The following is a 17723-nucleotide window of genomic DNA, read 5'->3' as shown; positions in this document are numbered from 1 at the left end:
CACCAAGTTTCTGAAATTCCCACAATGTCTATGTTTTCTCCCAACACTAAACATTCCAATTCACCAATTTTACTTCGGACACTTCTAGCATTTGCATACAAACATTTATAATTTCCCAGGCAAGCTAGGCCCACCACCTCCCTCCTGCCGCCTCGAGACTCTGGCAGACAGTCCATACTGTTTGTCACCATCACAGTGGACAACTCTGATCCGTTACCCGGTAGAAAAATAGAAGCCAACTCTTCATCTCTTTGAGACGAGTCCTCCCGAACCAGAGACATTTCATCTCCTGTCGGCTTTCCCCCAAGATTTAGTTTAAAAACTGCTCTGCCACCTTTTTGATTTTAAGCGCCAGCAGCCTGGTTCCATCCGGAGACAAGTGGAGACCGTCTCTTTTGTACAGCTCCCGCTTGTTCCAGAAAGCATCCCAGTGCCTAACAAACTTAAACCCTTCCTCCTTACACCATCGTCTCATCCACACATTGAGACTTCTAATTTGCGCCTGTCTCTCCTGCCCTGCATATGGAACAGGTAGCACTTCCGAGAAGGCCACCTTGGAGGTCCTGGCCTTAAGTCTCCCACCTAGCAGCCTAAATTTCTCCTCCAGGACCTCACGACTGCATTTCCCGACATCGTTGGTGCCAACATGCACCACGACCACAGGCTCCTCCCCAGCATTGTCTATCAGCCTATCTACTACACGCGTAATGTCCGCTACCTTCGCACCAGGCAGGCAAGTCACCATACGGTCAATACGCGGTTTTGCCACCCAGCTGTCTACTTGCCTAAGGATCGAATCACCAACTACCAAGACCCCCCCTCTCCCCCTGCCCAGGGATGGTTCCTTGGCGTGAAAGGATACCTGCTCACCAACCGAAGAAGAGGTCCCTTCTGAGGGCGCATTCCCCTTATCCTCAGCAAGGTGCCCTATTCCCTCTCGACCCTCATGCTCTCTGGCAGCAACGGGGCTGCCACGTTCAGAGTGGGGCTCATCTAATACGCCCCCGAGAGTCTTCCCCAATTGCCTAACTGACCGTCTCTGCTTCTCCAGAGCAGTCACCTCGGCCTCAAGGGTACGAACTCGTTCCCTGAGGACCAGGAGCTCCTTACATCGAGCACACACCCAAGACTTCTGTCCTGTGGGCAGATAGTCATACATGTGACACTCAGTGCAAAACACTGGAAAGCCCCCACCCCCCTGCTGGCATTCTACCTTCATGATATATATATGTATATATCTATATATATATATTAAATATACAGTCCTCTTTAAATGCTGTTGTTTACGTGGCTCCCCTTCTGGAAGGTCAACTTACCTTATTGGGAGAACAAGGAAATCAGGGATCTGGGTTCCTGGTCCTTAGGAAGCCCCTAGGCAAAGAGCCACAGGCCAAGAGCCCTTAGCTCTGCCTTTAGTAATATATTGTAGAGAACTATGAAAGAGAACATGTTACAGAAGTACTTTAACATTGGGTTGGTACTAGAAGCTGGTAACCCTGGAAGAAACATAGGAAGGATCACTCCTGAGGAAGTCTGTTGATGAAATAAGCCTACATCCGGGTGCTCATAGGACTTTTTTGTAATATGGGAATGTGAGAATTGGACCTCTGTTACAATATGAAGTATAAAAAGATAAGAACGTTTTAAATGGTTTTGTTAAACATTGTTAGTCAGCATATCACAGTAGTTGTTTTTTTTGTTACTTGTCTCATTAACTGTGATTCCCTTTTTTGTTTATTATAGTGACAAATTGCACCCAAAGAGTGCTTGTGAATGGTTCTTGGAGAGGAGTGACAAGTGGAGTCCCTCAAGGATCTGTCCTGGGCCCTGTTTTGTTCAACATCTTTATAAATGATTTGGATGAAGGAATAGAGGGAATGCTTATTAAGTTTGTAGATGATACTAAATTGGGGAGGGTTGCAAATACAGTAGAAGACAGAAACAGGATACAGGATGACCTTGACAGGCTGGAAAACTGGGCTAAAGCCAATAAAATGAATTTTAACAGGGATAAATGTAAAGTTCTGCATTTAGGTAGGAAAAATCCAATGCATAGTTATCGGATGGGGGAGACTTGTCTCAGCAGTAGTATGTACGAAAAGGATCTAGGGGTCTTAGTGGACCATGCACTAAACATGAGTCAACAGTGTGATGCAGTGGCTAAAAAGGCAAATGCAATTTTGGGCTGTATCAACAGAAGTATAGTGTCCAGATCACATGAAGTGATGGTATCGCTTTACTCTTATCTGGTAAGACCTCACTTGGAGTATTGTGTTCAGTTTTGGACACCACATTTTAAGAAGGATATAGAAAATCTGGAACGGGTCCAGAGGAGAGCAACAAAGATGGTGAGGGATCTGGAGACCAAGTCTTATGAAGAAAGGTTGAAGGAGCTGGAGATGTTTAGCCTGGAGAGGAGGCAGCTGAGAGGTGATATGATCACCATCTTCAAGTACTTGATGGGCTGTCATATAGAGGAGGGTGTGGAATTGTTTTCTGTGGCCCCAGAAGGTAGGACCAGAAGTAACAGGTTGAAATTAAATCAAAAGAGTTTCTGTCTCAACTTTAGGAAGAACTTCCTGACCATTAGAGACTCCCTTGGGAGGTGGTGGGCTCTCCTTCCTTGGAGGTTTTTAAACAGAGGCTGGATGGCCATTCACAGATCCTGCGAATTTAGGGGGAGGTATTTGTGAGTTTCCTGCATTGTGCAGAGGGTTGGACTAGACCGTGGAGGTCCCTTCCAACTCCAGGATTCTATGAGGTGGATTAGGCTGAAAGTGTGTTTGTCTGTGTGCTTTTATAAAGTTTATATCTCCCCTACATGGCATTAGAATAGAATCTTCATAAAAGCTCATTGAACCAAAGGGAAAATGAAGCAAATATTCTGAATGCATCTGTTGTAGAATGTAATTATTTTTTCTGTGGCTAGTTCAGCTTTGTCAAAACAATAGTTTTGTAATGTTGAGAGCTTTTTTTTTTGGCAAGACCATTTTTATTCTCATATTTTAAAACCACGCAATAGATTTCTGTTCCACCTTTTTTCTTCTATGGCTTGCTGCTGCCATGCCCTTTCAACTATCTCTGCATGAAACTGCTGATCAGTCTCCCCCTTTCTCTCCATGAAATGGTTACCAACAGGTCAGCAAGCAGCTCTCTGAGGAATATGAAAAGCTTGTCAACCCTGAGAAGGCAGCAGAAGACACCAAACCTGTCAAGATCAAAGAAGAGCCAGTCAGTGACATCACATTTCCCATGAGTGAAGAGCTAGAGGGAGACCTAGCATCAGGGGACCAGTCTTTGCCTGTGGGGGTGCTTGGAGCTCAGAGTGAACGCTTTTCAGCCAACCTGGAAGCAGAAGCCTCTCCACAAGCTTCAGGTATGTATTCCCTTGAGCTGGCAGGCACCTTGAGTTGCAGAAAGAAACCAGAGCCAGTGGGGTGTTGGTGGTTAATGTGTTGGGCTAGAAATGGACTGGGTTCAGCCCACTCTGCAATGAAGCTCACTAGGTGACCTTGGGTCAGTGACTCTAAGCTACCTCACACAGTTGCTGTAGTAGTAAATCATAGAATCATAGAGTTGGAAGGGGTCTTAGAGGCCATCTAGTCCAACCCCCTGCTGAATGCAAGGTCAGCCTAAAGCATCCCTGAAATAAGTTCATCCTGCTGCTGCTTAAAGAGTGAGAGGGGAGCTCACCACTTCCTTAGGCAGCTGATTCCACTGCTAAACTAATCTTACTGTAAAAAAAAATTCCACATATCCAATACCTTTCTGCCTGTAATTTAAACCAATTATTGTGAGTCCTATCCTCTGCTACCAACATGAACAGTGCCCTGTCCTTCTACAAGTGACAACCTTCCAAATATTTCAAGAGAGCAATCATGTTCCCCTCAGTTTCCTATTCTCCAGACTAAACATGCCCATGTCCCTCAGCCTTTCCTCATTGGGTTTGGTCTCGAGGCTTATGATCATCCTTGTCATTTTCTTCTACACCCACTCCATTCTGTCCACCACCTTTTCGAAGTGAGGCCTCCAGAACTGCACACCGTCTTCCAGGTGTGGCTTGACCAATATAGTATAGAGTGGGACTGTGACATCTTGCAATTTAGATGTTATACTTCTGTTGGTACACCCCAAGACTGCATTAGCTGTTTTTGCTGTTACATCACACTCATTGTCATATTAGGCTTACAGTTCACCTGTATTCCAAGATCTTGTTCACACACACTGCTACCCAGAAGTGGAAAATTCCTTCATTGAATTTTTCAGGATGACATTTCTACAATGGGCGCACAGGGTTGCAATTTTTAATCTTTGTGAAAAACTGGTGGCAGTTTTTATTGCATTTATTGTATGCATTATCCTCTTTTAATTGCTTTTTTAAAAAAAACCCTGTAAATCTGCCTTGAGTCAGGGGAAGGGAAATAACTTAATAGAAAGGATAAAATGAGGATGAGAGAACATGTACACTGCTCTGAGTTCCTTGGAGGAAGTGTGGGATAAAAATGTAATGGATAGATATACATGCTTACAGGAGTTGTGTTGGTGCTTCCTTTGTAATGGAAAGCTCTCTGCGCCATGGCTTTCTTGCCTGAAATTAAAGGCCATGCCCAAGCAAGAGTTCTGGGGGCTTAAGAGGTACTTAGTATTTCTCAAGTTTTCAATCATCTGCTGAACCTTCAGAAATATTTTTTGGGATTAGAGGAGAAAAACAGCAGCTCTTGAAGTTGAACAACTGGGTGGAAAAAGGTGATTTATTGAGGCACCCATGCTAACATGGGTGATTTGTGTTCCCTTTAAAATGGAGGACTTTTGGGATGAATTTGTGAAGCGGAATGGCTCTGATTCAGGAGAAGAACAAGAAACAGAAACAGAGGGTGCTAAGAAATCCACTGACGAGACTCCAAAAAAGAAATCTGAAAAGGTTAAAACTAGGCTTCAGAGCAAAAAAGATCAAGCGAAGATATCTGATAGTATAGATCTTCCCAAATGAATCCCAAGTCGGAAACTAAAATTCTCTCTCTGAATGTTAACGGTCTGAATGAACCTGGAAAAAGAAGGAAGATTTTTCAACAACTAAAAAAATCCTGTGCACAAGTCATCTGTCTGCAAGAAACTCATATTAGAAGCGACAACCTGAAGTACTTAGAGAATAAGAGAATAAGAAATTGGGTGTCTTATACTCCTCATGTGATCCCCTTAAAAAGAAGAAGGGGGTGGCTATATTTATATCTCCACAAATTAAATCAAGTTGTCTATATTCGGATGAACAAGGAAGAATTATTTTGGTTGAATTGGAATTAAATGGTCTCAAGACAATTCTTGCTAATATCTATGCCCCCAATGAAAATCAAGAAAAATTTTACCAAGCACTTTTTCTTAAACTTAGAGAATTCAACTCAGATAGGTATTGCATTGTTGGAGACTATAATGCAATATTTGACACCGAAAAGGACAAAAAATATGATGACCCGCGAAAAAAGAAGAAGAGCCGGAATGCACTACCCAATGCTTTTTTGAAAATGGCAGAAGAACTAAACTTAGTGGATGCTTGGAGAACCAAAAATCCGAATACAACAGACTTTTCTTTCTACTCCCATGCACAGAAATCTTGGTCAAGAATAGACATGTCTTGGGTATCTATGAGCATGATATTGTCTATTAATCAAGCAGATATACTTCCGCAGTCGTATGCTGACCATAGTCCAATTTTGTTAGTCTTTCAGGAGCAGCCAAGAAACTATCGATGGTCACTAAATTTGCAAATTTTGAAAGAACCCCAATTCTTGGAAACAGCTAAAAAAGAAATAAAGGAATTTTTCACTTTGAACATAGAGAAGGACACGAAGATTCCAGTCATCTGGGATGCATTTAAGGCTTTCTTTAGAGGTGTCGCTATTAGATACTCAGTGAAGAGGAAGAGAGACCAGAGGAAATCTTATAATGAACTCATAACAAAATTGAAGTACTACGAGAACCAACAGAAAACTGCCAATCTAAAAGAAAGGAAGAATAGAATTACTTTTATCCAGCATCAGATAAATATGCTTTTGGCTGAAGAAATTGAGAAAAAATTAAAATGGACAAGATTAAATCATTTTGAAAACGCAAATAAAGTAAGCAGATGGTTGGCCTACAGGCTGAAGAAGGAAAGAGAGAAAAAGATCATAAAGATGCTGAAAAATGAAAACAATGAGGAAGTGTTTCAAAATGCGCAGCTGAAAGACATTATTCAAAGATTTTATGGGAATCTGTATAGAAAACAAAATATTGTGAAATTACAGCAAGAGGATTATATGAAAGATTTGAAAATGAACCAATTAACGAAGGAACAGCAAACAAGTTTGGAGAATCCTATTTCAATGCAGGAAATAGTGGAAGCAATTAAAGCACAAAAAACTAACAAGACTCCAGGTCCGGATGGACTTCCGATTGAATTTTTTAGAACTTTTGAAGATCTATTATTGCTTCCCTTCAAGAAAGTAATTGAGAATGTTTACAATTTAGGAGAGATTCCAGATTCATGGAAAGAAGCATTAATTTCACTTATTCACAAAGAAGGTACGGATCCGTCAGAAATTAAGAATTATAGGCCAATTTCATTATTGAATAGTGACTACAAGATATTTGCTGCTATATTGGCAAACAGATTAAAGAAGGTTATCGCCGGCCTAATTCATGAAGACCAAACCGGCTTTGTTCCAGGACGTTTGATGAGTCAGAACGTGAGGATACTACTAAACTTGATCGAGTACTATAAGGAGCATCCTGACAAAGAATTTGCTACTATCCTGGTAGATGCAGAAAAGGCGTTCGATAATGTTAATTGGAATTTTATTAAGATGTCATTGGCAGCAATTGGCTGTGGGGAAAAGTACTCTGGAATGGTTGAAGCAATCTACTCAAAACAGGCAGCGAAAGTAAATTTCAACGGAGTGATGTCTGACTTAATAGAAATAGAACAAGGTACCAGGCAGGGATGTCCGTTATCCCCTTTGTTATTCATCTTGACGCTAGAACCCTTAATCAAGAAGATTAGAGAAGATACACGTATTCAAGGAACCAGAATAAAGGATGTGGAATATAAGACGTTGGCATTTGCAGATGACTTGGTTTTTATTTTGGAACAACCCATTTCTTCGGTATCTTTTTTGAAGCAAAGGTTGTCAGAATTTGGAGAAATTTCGGGGTTTAAATTGAATGTTGCTAAGACAAAAATTCTGGCGAAAAATATGGAGAAAGCTCGAATTGAAATATTAGAACAGCTCTCAGGTTTTAAGTATGAAAAGAAGATAAAATATCTTGGAATTCAGCTGACAAATGATCTTAAGACCTTATACAGAGATAACTACGAGAAAATTTTGAAAGAAATACGTAATGACCTGATTATCTGGAAGGACCTTCAGATTTCATTTTTAGGTAGAATCGCTACAATAAAAATGAACATCCTCCCACGGATTTTATTCCTTTTTCAAACAATTCCAATTATTTTGCCTAGATCCTTTTTCCAACAACTCAATTCTATGATCAAGACTTTTATTTGGCAAGCCAAGAAGCCCAGAATAAAACTGAAAGTACTTCAAGATAGTAAATTAAGAGGTGGCCTGGCTCTCCCAGACTGGAACCTGTATTACAAGGCGTCTTGCATTGCATGGTTGAGAGCCTGGTGCAAGTTGGATAATAAGAGATTAATGATTCTAGAGGGTGCCGGACTGGGAGAAGGATGGCATAACTATATGTGGTACCGAACTCCTGTAAAAACGGGTCGCTTCTTCAGACATGAAATAAGAAAATCCTTGTTCAAGATTTGGGATGAAATCAAAGTGCAATATACTTATACTCCAAAGTGGCTATCTCCAATAGAGGCCTTGAATCACCCCAATCTATATGACTGGGACAATCCACAAGACTATGCATACTTATTAAATAATCAGAATGAATTGATCGAGGAAGAACTTTCTAAGTTAAATTGGTGGCTTCAGTGCCAAGTTAAATCAAGATTCCAGAAAGATAAAGAAAAAGGTTTCTCCAGTAAACTTATTGAATTAGATCTTATCTTGGACTCTAAGCATAAGATAATTTCCAAAGTATACGATTGGTTACTACAGATCAAAATGCAAGATGAAGTCGTAAAAGAAACATGGATCCGTTGGTTAAAAGACTTTGGCTATAACATAGATATCGAAGAGTGGGAAAAACTGTGGAAACGGAACTTAAAACTAATAAGACCAGCAGATCTTAAAGAAAATTTATATAAAATGGTACATAGATGGTACCTTACTCCAGATAGACTGGCAAAAATATACCCCACATATTCAAATAAATGTTGGAAGTGTCAAGGAGCTAAAGGATCGCTATTTCATATATGGTGGCAATGTAATCGAGCGAGAAAATATTGGTCTCAAGTTAATATTTGGATTCAAAAAATCTTAAAGGTACAACTTAACCATGTTCCAGAATTGTATCTGTTAGGTATCTGTAGACAAAACCTCCCTATACCAAAATTGAAGCTGGTATTATATATAGTCACTATCGCTAGGATTTTGTACGCTAAATACTGGAAGACGAACAATATTCCTAATAGGGAGGAATTTATTAACAAGTTGTTAGATACCGCCGAATCTGATTTAATGTCCACAAGACTAAGAGATGGTAATTTGCAAAAATGTCAGGAGGAATGGGAACCCGTGTATAATTGGGCAAAAAGCAGAGGTTTTGATTTGGAGCAATAAAAACTTATTCGTAGTTTCATCCTAACCATCTCCCAGTGTGTGGGTGTGGGCAAATGTGTTGTATTATTGTTATTTGTGGTTTGATTGTGTGTTGATATATGTCTATGTTTTTACTTTTCTTGTTTCTTTTTGTCGTGTTTATTTCCTGTCATGTATATCTATCTCTTTTATAATAAATTTTTTTTCCAAAAAAAATAAAAATAAAAATATAATAATTAGCTTTTAATGGATAGATTTTAAAAAGGGCTATGAATGTAGAAGGACACGCTCTTTATAGCTTTTCAAGTTTCACTGTTATGAAATCACTGTTCCAGTGAAGTGGATGGCCCCTGTGTGGATGATGAAACAAGTACAAAGTTCCACCTATAGACTCTGTGGGAGGACTCCTTAGCTATGCTGAATAATATAATTTGTAACTTAATTAAATGATGAAATTGAAAATGCTCAAAAAAAAAAGTGGGGAGAGTAAGTCAGCCTTCTCAACAATTTATAGAGTCTGAGAGGGATTTGGGGGAGAGTAGTGTGATTTGCATATTGGTCCGCCCCACAGTCTGTCAATATCTCCAGTGGTGAAGCAACTATCATCAGCTGAATGATGGTAGCAATGTTGGGCCATCCACATTCAACGTATGGGTTTCTATGTAACTTGGGATGATTTTGTAAATTAATCCAAAGGGGGGGTGGAGGGCATTTAGCCAGTTCAAGTCCCTATGAGAGTATAGATGGGGAGATTTTGGGGTCTGGGGTGAGTGGGTTACCATTTGACCCGTTATGGTGAAAGACCTCCAGGTAATTTTGGCCATTCTCTGCTGATGCCTTACCTGGTCATCAGAGAGAAACTGGCTGGCCAAGTGGAATGATGATGTACCCCCTTGGTAAGTGCCCACTCCCCCCCCCATCAATCTCCTGCCAGCTGATAAGAAGAGAAGAGAACATAACTTACCCCCTCTTGAAGCTGGCTATGCTTGTAGCCACCACCACCTCCTGTGGCAGTGAATTCCACATGTTAATCACCCTTTGGGTGAAGAAGTACCTCCTTTTATCCGTTCTAACCCGACTGCTCAGCAATTTCATTGAATGCCCACAAGTTCTTGTATTGTGAGAAAGGGAGAAAAGTACTTCTTTCTCTACCTTCTCCATCCCATGCATAATCTTGTAAACCTCTATCATGTCACCCCGCAGTCGGCGTTTCTCCAAACTAAAGAGCCCCAAGCGTTTTAACCTTTCTTCATAGCGAAAGTGTTCCAAACCTGTAATCATTCTAGTTGCCCTTTTCTGCACTTTTTCCAGTGCTATAATATCCTTTTTGAGGTGCGGTGACCAGAATTGCACACAGTATTTCAAATGAGACCGCACCATCGATTTATACAGGGGCATTATGACACTGGCTGATTTGTTTTCAATTCCCTTCCTAATAATTCCCAGCATGGCGTTGGCCTTTTTTACTGCAATCGCACACTGTCTTGACATTTTCAGTGAGTTATCTACCATGACCCCAAGATCTCTCTCTTGGTCAGTCTCTGCCAGTTCACACCCCATCAGCTTGTATTTGCAGCTGGGATTCTTGGCCCCAATGCGCATTACTTTGCACTTGGCCACATTGAACCTCATGTGCCACGTTGACGCCCACTCACCCAGCCTCAACAGATCCCTTTGAAGTTCCTCACAATTCTCTCTGGTTCTTACCACCCTGAACAATTTAGTGTCAACTGCAAACTTCACTGCTTACTCTCAACTCCAAATCATTTATGAACAAGTTAAAGAGCATGGGACCCAGTACTGAGCCCTGCGGCACTCCACTGCTTACCATCCTCCACTGCGAAGACTGCCCATTTATACTCACTCTCTGCTTCCTATTAATTAGCCAGAGTATAGATGGGGAGATTTTGGGGTCTGGGTGAGTGGGGGAAGAAGAGACGGGGGGAAGAGAAGCAACGGGGGTAGGTGGGGTGGACAAGCTATGGAGGAGGGGAAGGGGCGGGCAGAGGAAGAGGCAAACTAGCCATTTGTCTAGGGCATAGAGGGGAGGGCTGAATTCGGCCATGTTGACAGCCATGTTGATCTGCAGTAGGACAGCTGATGAAGGGAACTTTGACTCTTGAAAGCTCATACACTCAAAATCTTGTTGCTCTCTAAAGTTCTACTGGACTTGCATATGACTTATCAAAATAAGTACACTACGTTGTCATGATCTTCAGCCTAAACAGGGTTGCCAAGCTCCTGTTGGGTACAAACAATGGCTACTCAGTACAGATGTGGAAAAAACCAGCAAAAACTGAAGAGCACAAAACAATATATTCTTAAAGACACAGTACCAATCACTAAACAAGATCAGTAATAGATCCCACCCTGCCTCCTCCCTGTCCCTTCTCGTCCTCCACTTGCCTGCCCTGCCTCCTCCCTGTTCTTCTCCTTTTTGTCCGCTATGTGGGCAGTGGGGCTTGGCATCGCAGGGCAGCACTGCAACAGGGGGCAGCGGGTGGTGAGTCTGCCTGGGGTGCCACACGTCCCAGGGCCAGCCCTGCCTGTCCTCTCAACTTGGTATTTCAAGGAGGTCTCCCATCAAGGAGGTTCCTAGATGTAAATCCAGGGAAAGTAGCCATCAACATAGTGAAAAGTTAGTCCACAATCCTGGTTTCAGCCACGTCTTTTTCAGTTGTAGACTTTCATACCCATCAATGCGTCACGGCTTCCCTATCATAATGCAAGGACTCAGTAATAGTTAAAATTGCCACAACACCACTCTGCAAACCTAAAACAACATTCCAATAATACTCACCAATATCAACAATTATTTGTAAATGGAGACTCCAGTACAAAGTTTAAACAGGCACAGCCTTCTAACATTCCTATTACTGGTAGTGTCCCTCTCCTTTACTAGGTACTGCCCTTCTTCAAATACCGTACCGATAGCCTTACTTCTCATGTCGATTAATTACAGCTGGTACAATTCATTTTAAAAATATATCCAAGACTATTTACAAAACAATTTACAAACACAGTTATGATTGTACAAATAAATTATACATGGTACAGGCTTGCAAATCACATTGAAAGTAATTTATCCATTCATAATTTACAAAAATACAGACCAATCTAGACTCTGGTTTAGTCCCATTGGCGCCATAGTTTTTAACATATAAATCCAGTGACACTCACATTTTAAAAGGTGTTTCTGTATAGCCAATCTTACATAAGGATGTGGATCAAATTTTTCAAGTACAACAAAAGAAAAATCATTGGGGGAGTGGCCAGGGTCCAGAAAATGCTGGCATAGTAGAGCATCAATTTTGTGTGTCTTCAAACATGACCTATGTTCACAGATCCTGGCCCTCACAGTTCTTATAGAGGACCCAACATATAACTTGGAACAGGCACATTTTAATAAATATACAATTCTTTTACTGCTACAAGATGTCCACTTTGTTAATTTCTTCCTAAAATAAGGGAGAATAATCTTGTCTGTGCGCAAGGCTAAGTTGCATACTGAGCAACGTCCACAAGGGAAGGTTCCTGTAAGACCAGCATTATTATTATTAATTTCACTAATCCTAGCATCTGCCCTAACTAACATGTTCCTAATATTTTTAGTTCTACGCAGTCCAATAAATAGTAGATGATCGCACCCGGCTATATCTTGCACTAAATGCCAGTTTCTCAGTATTAGTTTCTTTATGGTATTAGTCCAACTATTAAAGTCAAAAGCACAAGATATTCCCGACCTGTTTTTCTCCTTCCTTATATCAGTCAGTAAATCTGTCCTATTGCCCTGTTTCGCTCTCTCTAATGCCTTTTGAATAACCTGCTTCAGGTACCCCCTCTTTCGGAATTGTCCCGACCTAACATTCGCCTGTTTCTTAAAATGGTCCAGAAAAGTAGAATTCCGTCGAATACGCAAGAACTGCTTGTAGGGCAAATTGTTGCAAAGATGATGGGAGTAATGAGAATCAAATCTAAGATCTAAGATGAGATTATTCTCCCTTATTCCGGGCTCCGTCATCTTGACTTCAGAGGTGTCTGCCGATCATCCTCCTGCAGCACCTCTGAGTCTGGCTGTTGGAGGGGTGTCACAGAAGTGATGCCCCCATAGGAAAGCCCTGAAGAGGTTTTTTCTTTGGCATGGGACTTTTACGGGGAGCTAGAGGTACAGCGGCGGCTGCCCCTGTGCTTCCTGTTTGTCCTGAGGCTCTGCAGCCATGAAAAGCTGGCGCACCAGCAGAAAAAGAACGCCCAACTGCTTTCTTGCTTTTGCTTTTCTCAGTACGCCTTTGATGTAGCGTCTTTCTACTCCTAATGTGATGATTCTACTTGATAAGTAAGTGACTTTTCAACTCCGCTGGCTAATGGGTCACTTTGAATAACAACGAGAGGCTAGCTCAAAGGAAGAGAAATGAGGCCTCGAAAAGTTACGAGCAATCTTAAGTATCGGTAACTATTTAAATTGGATTGAATACAACTACTAAAATCGACCCGGATTATAATTGGACATATACTAAAGAGATTATTATTAGGCTGCAATATGATCTGAACATAAAGGAGATATATTTTAGAGAGATCTGTCTCTATCGCCTAACTGTATTTGAAAGGATAACATTTGAAATCTCAGCTGGAGCTGTCGTGGAATGTGGATTTTGCAGGATCTTGAAGCTACTTTCCAAGATGGATTAAGAGACTGAGTTTGCTGTCAGAGAAAAATGGCACTGCCTAGCGAAATGTCTTATAAAAAAGATATCTTATCAAATATCATTTCTCTGAAACAGGATCTTTGCTCATTTAGGCAGCTTATTAAAGAGCAAATGGGTTGTTTTATGCTGAAAGCTAGTGAAATTGCAAACCTACAGGAGTTGAGTGCTAAAGAGATTCTGCTGACGTCTGTGGAATTGGAATGGGAAAGTGATACGCTCCGAAACAAACAAAAGAAAACCAAAATGGTCCCCTATGTTGTAGTATTAAAACAAGACCGGAAATTAAGATCCAGTGAAGTCATGCCGAGAGGGAAAAATGGCGTTGAATTCTTCCTCCCACTGTTGAGGGGACAGGCCACATTGAGAAGAGAAAAGGTACACCCCGACCAGCAAATTAAGATGTGGAAAGGTTTCCGGAAGAAGGAGCTTGAATTTTTTTTATTTTTGTGGATGGTTGGATATGGAACCCTGATTAAGAAGTGGCATGCAGTTTCAAAAGGCAAATTGTGATGTTTGGGTCACATTAAATGGGCTGTCTCTGATGTAATATGGATGTAGAAATTAAAGGAACTCAAAAGCTTTTAAATTTTGGGAAGGATTCCTGAATTTTGATTTTTCTTTTTTTGTGGGTAAACAAATATGCAATTATTAATAATGAATAGATATGTGATTTTCAAAGAATATGGGAGATCCTAAAGAAGGAAGAGAGTTGGTAAAATTGTAATTAAATATATAGTCAATTTGGATTAATGCTAAAGAGTGCAGATAACATTTCCTTATATAATAGATTTATTAATAGTATGCTTATTTGGTGAAAATGTTCGTACTGATGTAAGAGCTGGATTAACTGTTGAAAAGGCAAATAGCACAATTGTTTCGTAATCTGGTAGATTTGTTTCTAACATGCTCCTTTGGAGAAACTGTTTAGACTGAGATAGACAAATTATTAAGTTGTATCTTTTGTAATTTGTTAAAGATAAAGATATGATTTTTTGTGCTTGTTTTAATAAGGATTTTGTTAAACCAACAATTTAATTTGTGCCTATAATAGGGTTAAATTAAATCAGATAAAATTGGCATTGAGAAGGTTTTGAATTTTTTTAAATTTTATAAACTTATTTGTGTTCAAGAATTGCTTAGATTCATATTGCTAGTACTAGTTTATTAAAAAAAATTGTAGTGAAAGAAAGGATGGTAAAATATATGGAGATCTTTATACTTGGAGGTAGAATGATCTGAGTATTTTATTTGGAGGTAGAATTATAATTGATTTATTTGTACTTTTTTCTGTTTATGTTTTTCCCATTCTGTTAATGCACTTTCCCCCCATTTTATGTATTCTTTGCACTGTTTTTTCCTTTTGTAGTTTAAATTAATAAAAATTATAAAAATTTTAAAAAAGAAAAAGCATGACTGAAACTGGTATTGTGGACTAATTTTTCGCTATGTGGATGGCTACTTTCCCTGGATTTACATAGGAACAACTGACATTGAGGACTTTATTTCAGATATCTTTATACAAGACTTTTCTGTTCATTGACCCCTCTGTTCATTGAGTGAATGTATAGGGAAAGGGCATGAGTGTTGGCTTCATCTCTGTTTAATTTCTTGGTCGTCTCTACTGTGTGAACCCCTGGTGGAAGTATTTGCATGTACAGTCTTTCCCTGCGATCTGGAGTACTGCTTTCCAGATGTTGCTAATCACAAGGAAGGAGTGAAGGCATGGCTCTTCCTCTGCTTGTTAAGTCAGCATGTGGAGGGGTTAGGCTTTTGTAGTTCACAGCAGCTGAAATAGTTGCTTAGTATTGTACAGAAAGTGTTCAGTTGGTTACATAAACAAGGCTATGGTCCTCAGTTTCCTGTTTTATCATCTGTATTGGAACCAGTATACTTGTCGGTTTCAATCAGATCACTCAGGGACTAGAGCTGTTATGCTTCCTGTGTCCAGAAGCTCTCCATCCTAACTGAAGCATAATAGGGAGGGTGGAACCAAGCATGTTGGTACATCTTTTCATTAGATGTTTGTCAATAAGGCTTTCAAGATCTCTGTCTTCTTAGGAAAATATTCTTAAGAAATTCTTGTTTCCCCAAGAGGCACTATTTTTCTTTTTTAAAAACAATTTGCAGAGCCTTAATCACTTAATTACTGTATGTTGCAGTTAAAAAAAGCAAATTAACATCCCCCCCCCAACAACAGCCTGAAGGTTCTTCTGTTAACCTTAATCTGAGCTCTTGTACATTGACCGGAGCCTGAATCTCAAGCTCTATTAATTTGGGGCCTGGAAAACACAAACTTCTTAGATGTTTTGCTAGAATTCTCTGGGGGGGTTTCTACAGTGCCTCTGAAACATGCCTGTACATGAGGGTGAGGACCAAGGAGGATGCAGTATGCTATTCCTAGGTTATCTGGGGGCCCAAGTGATTCATCTTGAAGTCTTGGTATTAGTGTTTACTGTGTGAGACTGAGAGGTTAACATGCTAGAGTTATTAGTGCTTTTCTATTAATGGATTATTGTTATCTAATTAAAAATGCTGAGGTTCCTTGAAAATTGTTGGTTTTTTTACAGTGGACTTCATATGCTGGCAACCAGGTTGCTGAATAGTGTCCTGCTGGGTACTTTTAGTCAGCACATGAAATGACAAGAAAGAAGTGGAGCAATCATAGAATTGCTTTGAAGAATTTTCCCTCTTTTTCCTTTGCTTCCTTTTATTCAGTATTGACTCTCTGTGGTTCCCCATTCTCTTTAACTTGTTTTGCTGATTAAGGAATTCATTCAGATGTCTAAAAGCTTCTACACAATGACTGTGTGAGAGATAATGAGAATGTAAAAAGATATTCTATGCTGTTTCTCTATTTCACATATTCCTTTGTCTAAGCTAGTCACACTGTTCCTCCCCCCAAAAACACATTTATGTTCTTTTCATGACTAATAAGCTTTCTCTCTCTCTTTCTTTCTAGGTGGTGAAGTGAACACTTCGCCTCTGTGGAATTTGGCTCCTGTAAAAATGGAACCACAGGAAAGTGAGGAGAGCAACGTCCATGGGCACCATGGGGTCCTGGGCAGTGATGTGTTTGAGGAGCCCATGTCAGGCATGAGTGAGGCTGGCTTGCCACAGAGCCCAAATGGCTCGGAGAGCAGTTATGCCTCTCATTCTCCAGATAGCTTAATGGGATCCTCGCCAGTCTTCAACCAGCGCAGCAAGAAAAGGATGAAGAAAATGTGAATTTGGTGGGCAACACCTTGAACTCAAGAGTGAAATAGGATTCTGATTAAGATGTTCTGCTTTGAATTGGAGACATTTGGAGTGGGGGGGAGGTTGGGGTGTACAATGCTTTGTCTTCACTGTCCTTCCCACTCCTATCTGCTTTGAATATTCTCTGCAAACCCCAGCCCCAGAAGAAACTTATAGATGACCAGATGGCATGAATTGAACTGGCTCTGAATTCCGACATGCCATGATAAAATTGGAGGGTTTAGTTAAGCAAAGATCATTACACTGGAGCTCTGGTTATTCTTGCCTAAAACTAGTTGTGGTAGTAAAGTAAGGTTTGTTTCAGATAATTAGGATTTTATATAGCAGCGTGATCAATGAACTTGTATTTGGGCAGATGTTTAATTTTTCTTGAAAACAGTGCAACTTGTGTTTTGATGTTTGCTTTCTTTGTAGTATAAGAACCTTATGGTATAAAAGCAACGGCAATTATATATTTGACAGCTACATAATTCTGCAACTAATGTTTGATGGAGTCTCTCTTAAATTGAATCAAAAACTGCAGGGAATCTGCATTGAAACTCAGAACTTACCAAAAAAGTAGAATTTGAATTTCTAGCTTTAGGTGCATTGTTTTTTGTTTGCCAGTATGATGGTCACTATGATTGTTCCTAATCATAGTCCACTATATAAGTTTTATTTACATGCTTTCATTAAAACACATAACTTTGTAAACCAAGATGATCTGGATTCTGTGACAAATATTAAATCAGCAAATGTGTTTTTCACCTGCTAGTCAAGAAGAAATACCAGAAGGGAACTGAAGACTTTCTACAACCACTGACAATCACTGTGCTTCTGAGATTTCATTAGGAAAGCTTGAGTTTGAAAATTTATTTTTTTGCAATCATGAAGCTTTTTTTTTTTAAATGAATTCTGAGTTCACATTATGTTTCCATCAAATAACATAACTTTCCCAGGCCTACATGTATATCTATGATTAAATAGTCCCTTAGCTTTTTACACAAATGTAGACAGTATGAATTGTGTGAATAGAATACAAAAAGGGAGGGAGCAGGTGTTGTCTTAAAATTTC

General features: G+C 40.0%; 1 protein-coding gene across 2 annotated transcripts in view; it reads left to right on the top strand.

Moving 5' to 3' along the window:
* Positions 1 to 17366, top strand: part of SUPT7L (SPT7 like, STAGA complex subunit gamma) — a 38661-nt gene extending 21295 nt beyond the window's left edge. For both annotated transcript variants that reach the window (XM_060245113.1, XM_060245122.1), the window contains 2 exons: positions 3139 to 3376; positions 16374 to 17366. In XM_060245113.1, coding sequence (XP_060101096.1) covers positions 3139 to 3376; positions 16374 to 16639 — 504 coding nt within the window. In that variant the 3' untranslated portion in view covers positions 16640 to 17366. The remainder of the gene's footprint in view (positions 1 to 3138; positions 3377 to 16373) is intronic.
* The last annotated feature ends 357 nt before the right edge of the window (positions 17367 to 17723 follow it).

The sequence above is a fragment of the Heteronotia binoei genome, chromosome 1 (genome assembly GCF_032191835.1).
Source record: "Heteronotia binoei isolate CCM8104 ecotype False Entrance Well chromosome 1, APGP_CSIRO_Hbin_v1, whole genome shotgun sequence".
Taxonomy (NCBI): domain Eukaryota; kingdom Metazoa; phylum Chordata; class Lepidosauria; order Squamata; family Gekkonidae; genus Heteronotia; species Heteronotia binoei.
This window is presented reverse-complemented; position numbering and strand designations above follow the sequence as displayed.